This window comes from Cebus imitator, unplaced genomic scaffold (assembly GCF_001604975.1).
Source record: "Cebus imitator isolate Cc_AM_T3 unplaced genomic scaffold, Cebus_imitator-1.0 Scaffold263, whole genome shotgun sequence".
Lineage (NCBI taxonomy): Eukaryota > Metazoa > Chordata > Mammalia > Primates > Cebidae > Cebus > Cebus imitator.
Window position 1 is genome coordinate 2,999,208 of NW_016107578.1, and position 10,131 is coordinate 3,009,338.

A 10,131-nucleotide genomic window follows, 5' to 3' on the forward strand; every position below is an offset into this window, starting at 1 on the left:
AACACAAGGGGTCTTCCTGCTGCCTCCTTGGGGGAGGGGGGGGGGGGGGGGGGGGGGGGGGGGGGGGGGGGGGGGGGGGGGGATGCGCTTCAGAACTGGCTTGAAGCCCGAGTTTAAGAAGGCTGCATTTCCACGGGTTTGTAGAGCTAAAATTCAGTTAATCGACTTGGGGCAATCCCTCCAGCTCTTCGAGCTTGATTTGTTGTTGTTGTTGTTGTTTTTGAGACAGGGTCTCACTGCTGCCCAGGCTGGAGTGCAGTGGCGCGATCCTGGCTCACTGCAACCTCCGCGTCCCGGGTTCAAGCAATTCTCCTGTTTCAGCCTCCCAAGTAGCTGGGATTACAAACACTCGCCACCACACCCGGCTGATTTTTGTATTTTTAGTAGAGACAGGATTTCACCATGTTGGCCAGGCTGGTCTCGAACTCCTAAGCATGTGATCCGCCCGCCTCGGCCTCCCAAAGCGCTGGGGTTACAGGCGTGAGCCACCGCGCCCGGCCCACGCTGGAATTTAGGGAAGCTTAGCATTTGACTCCAGGAATCAAGAGGGGAAGCCGGGGAGTCTCACGTGCGGGTTGGAGTTGCTGGTGCCCGCTGCCTGAGTTCCAGCCAAAGTTGTGCCATCAGGACCTAGGCTCCCCGTGGAAATCCCGGGAACCTCGCCGTCCCGAAGGGGAGAAGCTGGCGGCCCGGCGCGCTCGCTGCCTGAGTTTGGGAACCCGGCATAGCCTGGGCTCAGGAGGAAGAACTGGAGAGTCTGGTGCCCACCCGCCGCCCAAGTTCTAGGAGCCGTCTGGCCATTTCTCCACCGTGGGGAGGCTGAGAAGTCAGCGCTGGAGTTTAGAAAAAAGGAGACTGGGAGCTCCGCCGCCCCAGGTCGGAGAAGCAGCCAGCCCGCCTGGGTTCGGGGCCCCACGGTGCCGCCCACGCCCTCACCTGAGCCGCGCGGACCCGCCGGGGCTGTCATGCTGGGGCGGGAGCGCGGGACGCGGGCGGGTGCGGCGGGACAGCAGCCTGGGTCCGAGCGCCCGTCGCTGTCACTGCGACCTCCCTCCCTCGCGGCGCGGCTTCAAATCCTCCCGCATCAGCTGATCCGCGCCGCGGTCACGTGACCCGGTAGCCGAGAGCCCTTCACGTGACCGTATCTGGTCCCGCCCCCTGCGCCACGACAACCTGTGCCGGAACAGCGCGCTTGCGTGCCTCAGCCGGCGCTCTCCACCCTGGGTCGAAGGCGGTCGCGAGGTCCTATCGCCGACGGGCTCTGCGTTGCGGGGGATGGGCTGGCCCTGAGCTTGGCAACGACGATCTCCGCCCTGGCTCCCTGCGGTGCCCTGAATCCGGTGCCAGGCTCGTGACTTCCATGTCCAGAACTTGACCCTTTATCCTCGTTGGTGCCTGGTGATGACCCTGCGTACTCTTTCAACGCTGTCTTCCTCTTTCCTGCAGAAACTCCTTTTACCCCTCTCATGCGGACCTTCAGCAAACACGATTTCCTAATTATATGCCAAATAGAACCACTTATCCCCACCCCTATGGCCCCCAGCCCAGAGTTCTCCAACATTCCTGGCCCGGATCTTTGCAGCAACCTCCTCCCGGATTGCCTCCCTCCACTCCACTTTCTACCCAGCAGCCACAAGCGTCTTCAAAGAATAATTCCTATCAGTCCTGCGAGAACCTGCCCTTGGCTTCCCGTTGCTCTGGACTGACAAGCAAAGTCCCCGCTCTGGTTTATTAGGGCCCTCTGATCAGGCCCCTACTTCCACCCCAGCTCATCCTTCTATAACCCCAGGGTTTTTGCCTATTTTTGCCCTGGAAAGAAATGGTTAAGAATTTAGACTCTGAAGGGCAACTGCGGTTTAAATCTAGGCACTGACAACTGCCACTGGTACATCTTCTACAGTCTTTTCAATTCCAAGCTGAGCAGAGTGAGTGGCGGCCTAAAATCCCAGCTACTCAGGAGGCTGAGGTGGGAGGATCGCTTGAGCCTGGGAGGTCCAGGCTACAGTGAGCTATGATCACACCACTTCACTCCAGCCTGGGCAGCAGAGCAAGAAAAAAAGTACACATGCCTCCATTTTTCTCATTTGCAAAATGGGCATATTCAATCAGTCATCTATGTCCTGGGGCCATTGAGAGAAAAATAAATTAGTGACTATTGGGATTATAAAATCCTTCATTGAGAAAGCTGCCCACCATTTATATCAGGTCTTCTTATGCTTCTCCTAGAAGGTACCATACCTTGTAGTTGTTTTTTAAGTATTCTGAATTTAATATCTATGAGCTCTGTGCAGGTCGACACCACACTTATCTTGTTTCCTGCTGAGTCCCCAGCAATCCAGAGATGTTTGTTGATTGCATAAATGAGCAACCTCTTTTTGTCCACTTGTGTGCCTACTGTATGGGCTTTGAAAAACAAGGGGTTTCAGGTGTGATGGCTCACTCCTGTAATCCCAGCACTTTGGGAGGTTGAGGAAGGCAGATCATGAGATCAGGAGTTTGAGACCAACCTGACTAACATGGTGAAACCCATCTCTACTAAAACTACAAAAATTAGCTGGGTGTGGTGATGCCTGTCTGTAATCCCAGCTATTCAAGAGTCTGAGGAAGGAGAATCACTTGAACCCAGGAGGCAGAGGTTGCAGTGAGCCGAGATCATGCCACTGCACTCCAGCCCGGGCGACAAAGTGAGACTAAAAAAGAAAGAGGAAGGAGGAGGAGGAGGAGGAGGAGGAGGAGGAGGAGGGGGAGGAGGAGGAAAAGGGCAGCAAGGGGTAAGTGAGCAGAACAGAGAGTGGTGACTAGTGGTGTGGACCAGGGTGAGATATTGTGGGTTAAGCTGGGAAGTCTAGCTGGAAGGAAGCCAGGACACTGGAGCTCCAGATTGTGGCTGGCCCTGGCCACACCATCCCATCTCCGGAGCAAGGGGCTGTGCTCAGAAAGAAAGCACAAACGGTAAACCACGACACAGAGCCCGGAGGCAGTGGGAGGATTTTACTAACTGCACAACACACAATTTCCCCAGGCCCCCAAGGATGCTGGCGTCCCCTTCAGCCATCAGGCCCCAGCAGTGCCCCTTGCTCCTGTATCCCCTCTGGACTCTCGCCGGTAGGGAGTGCTGGGCTGACAGTGCCACCAGAGGGAGAGCAGGGGTCACTGTGGGACACAGTGTCGGGGTCAGGGCTGGGCACAGGATCAGGGTCTGGGCTGGGCACAAGGTCAGGACCAGCATCCTGCCCAGGCTTGGGATCAGACGATTCCACAGGAGTAGGGCTGGGGGTGGATCTGGAGCCTGGGAGGGGTTTGGAGCTGGGATCGGGTGGAGTGCCCGGCCCAGAGCCGGGGTCAGGGCTGCGGCCAGAGCTGGTGCCAGGGCTGAGGCCCAAGCCAGAGCCAAGCACAGAAACAGCATCAGGATCCCGGAGGGAGACCTGCCCCGGCCTCATCATGGATACAGGGCTGAGGCCAGGCGCGAGGCCCAGGCCTGCGGCAGCTGCTGCCGCTGCAGCAGCCGCCGCAGCGGCAGCAGCGGCCGCGCCCTCATGCACCCGTTTGTGCTTGGTGAGGCTGGAGGCCTGGCCGAAGGCCTTCCCGCAGAGCTGACAGCGATAGGGACGCTCGCCCGAATGCACGTGCAGGTGCTGGAGCAGCGCTGAGCTCTGCCCGAAGGCCTTAGAGCAGTGCGGGCAGGCGTAGGGCCGCTCACCCGTGTGGATGCGCAGGTGGTGTTGCAAGTTGGAGCTCTGCCCGAAGGCCTTGCCGCAGTGCGGACAGCGGTAGGGGCGCTCGGCGGTGTGCGTGCGCTGGTGCTGCAGCAGAGCCGAGCTCTGCCCGAAGGCCTTGCCGCACTGCGGGCACGGGTAAGGCCGCTCGCCTGTGTGTGTGCGCAGGTGTTTCAGCAGCGCCGAGCCCTGGCCAAAGCCCTTGGCGCACACCGGGCACTTGTGGGGCCGCGGGCCGCCGTGCGTGCGCAGGTGCTGCGCCAGGAGCGAGCCATGCCCGAAGGCCTTGCCGCACACGGGGCAGTGGTGCGGCTTCTCCCCGCTGTGGCTGCTGCGATGTTTCAGCAGCGTGGAGCGCCAGCCGAAGGCCTTCCCGCAGGCCGCGCACTGGTACGGCCGCGCCCCGGTGTGAATGCCACGATGCTGCGCCAGGGTGGCACCGTGGCTGAAGGACTTCCCGCAGTCGGGGCAGCGGTACGGCTTCTCGCCGCTGTGGGTGCGGCGATGCTGGCTCAGCCCCGAGCTGCGGCGGAAGGCTCGCCCGCAATCCGGGCAGGAGAAGGGCCGGGGAGGGCTGGCGGGGGCGGGGAGCACCGCGGGGCTGGTGGCCAAGACCTGGGGGGTGGCAGTGAGGTCAGAGGAGATGGGGTCCACGTTTGGATCGCCGGGGCTGAGGGTGTCGCTGTTAGGATCGAGAACCAGGGGTACCGGGCCAATCACATCTGGATCGAGGTCGAAACTCGAAGACATGGGGTCGGGATCTTGGGGTTCCGAGCCCAGAGCTTCGGCGTCGGGGTCCAGATCCTCGGAGATGGGCTCCAGATCTTCATAGTTGGGGTCCACGTCTTCCGAGACAGTGTTGAGGTCTTCTGGATCAGGCTCTGGGTCTTCAGAAACTGGGTCCAGATCCTCGGGATTGGGGTCCAGGTCCTCAGAGTCAGAGTCGAGCTCTTCATAAACCGGTCTCAGGCCTTTGTGGCCTGGGTTCCTGACCAGGACTGAGCGCCGCATTTCAGGCGTGGATGTGCCAGCTGCTTCTAGGGTAGGACCTGCAAGGGCAAGGACAGAGGGTGGGTGGAGGTGGGTTCTGGGGAAGCAGGGATGTCTTTTGGAAGCATCGTTAGCGATGGGAGAGGGGACCCAGTTGTGCCCCCAGAACACATTATTTTTCTTTCTTTCTTCTTCTTCTTTTTTTTTGAGAGAGACTCTGTTCTGTCGCCAAGGCTGGAGTGCAATCCGCGGATCTCGGCTCACTGCAACCTCAGCCTCCCTGGTTCTTCTGCCTCAGCCTCCCGAATAGCTGAAATTACAGGTGTCCACCACCACACCCGGCTAATTTTTGTATTTTTAATAGAGACAGGGTGTCACCATGTTGGCCAGGCTGGTCTCCAACTCCTGACCTCAGGTGTTCCGCCTGCCCCAGCCTCCCACAGTGCTGCTATTACAGGTGTGAGCCACGGCGCCCGACCCTACTTCTTTATTTTTATTTTTTTTAGATGGGGTGTCACTCTGTCACCCTTGCTAGAGTGCAATGATGTGATCATAGCTCACTGCAGCCTCAAACTCCAGGGCTCAAGTGATCCTCCCCTCGGCCTCCAGAGTAGCTAGAACTACAGGTGCATCACCACACTCAGCTAACTTCAGCTTCCTTCCCTCCCTTCCTTCTTTCATTCCTCCTTTCCTCTCTTCTCTTCTCTTCTTTCTCTTTCTCTTCTTTTCTTCTCTTTAGCGATGGAGCGTCACTATGCTGCCCAGGCTGGTCTCAAATTCCTGGCCTCTAGTAAGCTTCTAGCCTCAGCCTCACGAAGGGCTGGGATTACAGGCGCAAGCCACTGTGCCTGGCCAAACCCCACCCACTTCTGAGCCTACAAGTGGATCTTTTCCTTGTCTCTGACTGCAGGGAGATTTCTGACTCACTCCAGTCCAGGCAGGGAGTTGAGGGACCCCAGTAAGACATGGTGGGACATGGTAGGACCCTCCCCTCTCAGCCCCGAACCTGAATGGAAGGCATGGGACTTGGCACTAGAGCTTTCTAGTCCCCAACTCCATGGCTCTGCCCCTCCCTCCATCCTGGACTCCTTTTGTGGGAAGCTTGGGTCCTGTGGAGGAGAGAGTCCCAGATTCTGACCCCCTTGCTGAGGGTCCCCACATGGGGAATAGTATGGGTGTCAGGGTTCCTGTGCTCCTGAGCACATGGCCTGAATTCTTTTTCCATACTTGGGGGTGGCAGATTAATTTGCAGGGCTTCTGGTAGGGAGGCCCCCCTCCAGAGGCAGCATTCTGAGCTCTAGAACTCATGTCTGGGGGATAAGAATTTGCAATAAATGACCAGGCACGGGGGCTCACGCCTGTAATCCCAGCACTTTGGGAGGCCGAGGTGGGTGGATCACCTGAGGTCAGGAGTTCGAGACCATCCTGGCCAACATGGAGAAACCCCATCTCTACTAAAAATACAAAATTAGCTGGGCGTGGTGGTGCATGCTTGTAATCCCATCTACTCGGGAGGCTGAGGCAGGAGAATTGCTTGAACCGGGGAGGTGGAGGTTGCAGTGAGCCGAGATCGCACCATTGCACTACAGCCTGGGCAACAAGAGTGAAACTCCATCTCAAAAAAAAAAAAAAAAAAATGAATATGCAACAAATAGCATCTGGTATCCTGCCTGGGTCACTGAGGAGAGACAAGAAGACCCTGGCTTTCCCTCTGGGGAGAAGACAACCTGAATTCCAGACCTCACAGCTCCAGGTGGGAGTAAGTGTCAAATCCTCTGTGTTCGCTCTTAGATCGGGAATGCCCTTTCCTACAGCTAGATGGTGAGAGTGGTAGAGTGATATTTGGGACCCCTCCTGGTGAGGAGGGGTGGGCAGGGAGACTCATGAACCCCATAGGCTGGAGGGTGGGGACAGTTGTTAGTATACCTGTTTTATTTATTTATTTATTTATTTATTTATTTATTTATTTATTTAGAGATGGGGTCTTGCTATGTTGCCCAGGCTAAACTCAAACTCCTGGGCTCAAGCTATCCTCCCACCTCAGCCTCCCAAAGTATGGAAATTACAGGCATGAGCCACCATGCTAGGCTATTGTATCTGTTTTCTCAATTGACTAGAAGGTCCTGAATTTTTACTTCTAGCTGGAGGATGTGCAAAAATAATACCTGGGGACCCTCTGGAGTTATTGGGGGAATGCCTGCACCATTTCCTCCCATGGCTGGGACATGGGGAGAAGTGTCAGCACACTGTGGCCCTTCCTGCAGCACGATTCTGAACTGAATTCCAGGCTTGTGGCTGGGAAGTAGAGGAACAAGAGCTGGAACCACTTCTGGGGAACAAGGGAGCCCAGGAGGACCTGCCGAGGGGGGATGCCTTGAGCTCCCCACCCCATGGCTGGGTGTTGAGGTGCAAACAATGAATCCATCTGTTCCTGGCAGAAGGTGTGGGGGACCTGTGGCTCCCCTCTGAGGAAGGGAATACACAGCCACAACCCCATAGCTAGGAGTGTGCAGGCAAACAGAGCAGGATCCTGGACCCGGGTCCTCAATCCAGACCCCATAGCTGGAGAGTGGAGGAAACAATACCTGGGACCCCTCCTGCATTCCTGGGGAGGGTGCAGAGAAGCCCTTACATTGCCTCCAGGGGAAGGGGCCCCTGAATTTCCATCTCTCAGCTGGAAGGTGGGAGGAGAAGTCACTGAAGTCTTTCCTGAGTTCCCAGGGGTGAGGGCAGGTGGACCCCTGGATCACCTCCTGAGGAAGGAGCTTCTAGAATTCCAGACCCCAAGACTGGAGGGGGAGGGGAACAATCGCTGGGTCCCTTCCTAGGGTTCTAGCGGAAGAGGGACCCCCGAGGTCCCCCTCTTGAGAACAGGGCCTCTGAACTCCCGACCCCAGGCAGGAGGTGGAAACAATACTCGAGCCCCTCCTCGAATCAGGAGGGGAGGGGTCCTGGATCGCCTCCTGGAGAGGGGGCGTCCTGAGCTCCAGACCCCAGAGCTGGCGGGCGCCCCCCACCCAGCCCGATTGAACGCTCCCAATCTCCCGGGCCCTCCCCCCAGGGCCTCAGCGGCGGGATGGGCGCGCTAGGCCGGCGCGGGCCGCGGGGTCCCCTCCCCATCGCGCCCGCGACCCCCGCTCTCCCTGGCCGGGGCCGGTGGCGCGCAGGGCGCGGGACGAATAGAGGTCGCCCCGGGCTGTGCCCCGCGCCTGGAGCCCCCAGCCCGCCCGCCCCCCACCTAGCCCCCCGCCCCGGCCCCAGCCCACTCGGGGGGACACTCACCCGGCGCCCCTCGCCCCTGCCCGGCCCGCCGTGCCCGCGCCGGCCGCCGGCGCCCCCCGGGCCCGCAGGAAGCCCCCCGCCCGCCAGCCCCGCCGGCGGCCCCCTCGGCCCAGCGGCCCCGCCAGGCGCTCCCGGGGAGCGAGAGGGGCCGGCCGAGGGCCGCAGCGGGAGCTGCTGGGACTTGTAGTTCGCCCGCGCCCGCCGCGGCCGTCGCCATCGCTGCCCCCGCCCCCCGGGCAGGCCTTTGTCCCCGGCCTGGCCACCCCGGCCGCGCGGCCTCGCCTTTGTCTGCACCGCGCCCCGCCTGCACGCAGCCCTGGCCAGGTCCCTAGTCTCTTCTTGGGCCTGTCTCAGCCCCTACGTGGCCCTGGCCCTGTCTCTTTCTCTCCATCTCTGTCCCTCTCGGTCTCTCTCAGTCCCTATCTATCTCTCGATCTCTGTTCATTCTGTCTGTCTCTGTCCCTGTCTTCCCATCTCTGTTCCTTTCGCTGTCTCTTTGTCCCCATTTCTTTCTCTCAGTGTTCCAATCTCTTTGCCTCTGTTGCTTTCTCTGCCTCGATCTCTCTATGTCTCTGTCTCTCTCTCCGTCTCTCCTGCCCATGTCTCTGACTGTATCTTTGTTCATAAAACTCCAAACATGTTCTTGCAGACTTGCAATGCACATAGGCACAGCCAAGCCTCTCCGATCTGCGATCTGAAACCATGTCTATTTTTGCTTAACCTGGCCTTCCTCCAATTTTTCCTTTTTGCGTTGGGGAGCCCGACACCCTTTCTAAGTGACACCTGCCAAGGCACAGATTTGGGATATTTTTCCCCTAATGTTTTCAGCCTCCTACCCAGATGGTGGGGTGGCCGCTGTCCCTGGAGGCCTTCAAGTGCTAGCTGTGAGTGATGGTTTCCGGAGAACCTTACCCAGGGCTGGGAAAGGCTTGGGGCAAACTTTCCGTGGAGACACAGATACCCGCCACCAGCCAGGAGAAACAGTGGAAATCAGCTCCTGGCGGCTGGACCGTGATGTTCTTCACTAAACATAAACAATCGTCACAGAATATAAACAATGGTGAGGCAAGGCCACTCTGTGATCATGTCTGAACCAAGATAGAGACAAGGGCCCTCAAAAATGAAAACTCACAAAATGAATACTCATCCCCCTCTCCCAAAGAACACAAGTGACTGCCACTTCTCACCAATGACAATTCCAACCTGACTTCTATCCTCCCACCTCTGAGATAAAAATCAGCAAAATATCTAGTCAGCAAAGTGCTCCCAGCTTCCCAACAATACCACCCAAGTAATTCTCTTTAAAACCACCCAGTATAGGCTGGGCATGGTAGCTCATGCCTGTAATCCTAGCACTTTGGGAGGCCAAGGCAGGAGGATCATGAGGTCAGGAGTTCGAGACCAGCCTAGCCAGTATGGTAAAATCCCATCTCTACTAAAAATACAAAAATAAGCCAAGCGTGGTGGCACGTGCTTGTAGTCCCAGCTACTCAGGAGGCTGAGGCAGGATAATTGCTTGAACCAGGAGAATCGCTTGAACCAGGAGGCAGAGGTTGCAGCAGCCTCGGCTCACTGCACTACAGCCTGGGCCACAGAGCAAGACTCTGTCTCAAAAACAACAAAAAAAACCCAAAACACTCAATACAAGCCCAGATCCTATAAGATGCTCCTCTGCCCTCATGTCCTACTTACGGAGACACCCTGTGGTTCCTTCTTCCTTCCTGAACCTTCTGGATGTGTGTTGGACTTGTAGCCTGAGACCTGCTTTCCATCTTCCTGCAGAGCCCACAGCAGATCTGAGAGACGGGAGAAAACTTCAATGGGATGATGTCCGTGGTTCCTCATCCTGCCACTACGTGGATGATCCTATTACAAATAATACTCGTGATGGCATCTGTTGTTTCTGTGGCTCAGAATCTAACAGCACTTTGTTTTCCTTTGTGGCCTCCCAAGTAGCTGGGACTACAGTTGCACACCCAGCTAATTTTCTAAATTATTTTTAGTAGAGATGAGATCTCGCTATGTTGCCCAGGCTGGTCTGGAACTTCTGAGTTCAAGTGATCTTCCCACCCCAGCCTCCCAAAGTGCTGGAACTGCAGGCATGAGCCACCAAGTCTGGCCTGTCTTTTTCGTTTTTTTT

The 10,131-nt window shown here is 57.6% G+C and overlaps 2 protein-coding genes across 3 annotated transcripts in view; both read right to left on the reverse strand.

Annotated features, from left to right (window-relative positions):
* The window catches only part of LOC108283677 (mucolipin-1-like), a 3,972-nt gene extending 2,493 nt beyond the window's left edge, over window positions 1-1,479 (reverse strand). The window contains exon 1 of the mRNA XM_017500175.2: window positions 937-1,479. Within this exon, the coding sequence (XP_017355664.1) occupies window positions 937-967 (31 nt within the window). The 5' untranslated portion in view covers window positions 968-1,479. The remainder of the gene's footprint in view (window positions 1-936) is intronic.
* A 1,492-nt stretch (window positions 1,480-2,971) lies between these two features.
* ZNF358 (zinc finger protein 358) lies at window positions 2,972-8,938 on the reverse strand. 2 transcript variants are annotated; one of them, XM_037728376.1, is made up of 2 exons: window positions 8,828-8,938; window positions 2,972-4,768 (listed from the first exon to the last, which is right to left on the reverse strand). In XM_037728376.1, exon 2 carries the CDS (start codon window positions 4,728-4,730, stop codon window positions 3,048-3,050), a length of 1,683 nt encoding a protein of 560 aa, XP_037584304.1. In that variant the 5' UTR covers window positions 4,731-4,768; window positions 8,828-8,938; the 3' UTR covers window positions 2,972-3,047. The 2 variants fall into 2 exon arrangements, with proteins under 2 accessions (XP_037584304.1, XP_017355670.1); XM_017500181.2 differs by lacking the exon at window positions 8,828-8,938 and adding an exon at window positions 7,992-8,132.
* Between the last annotated feature and the right edge of the window lie 1,193 nt (window positions 8,939-10,131).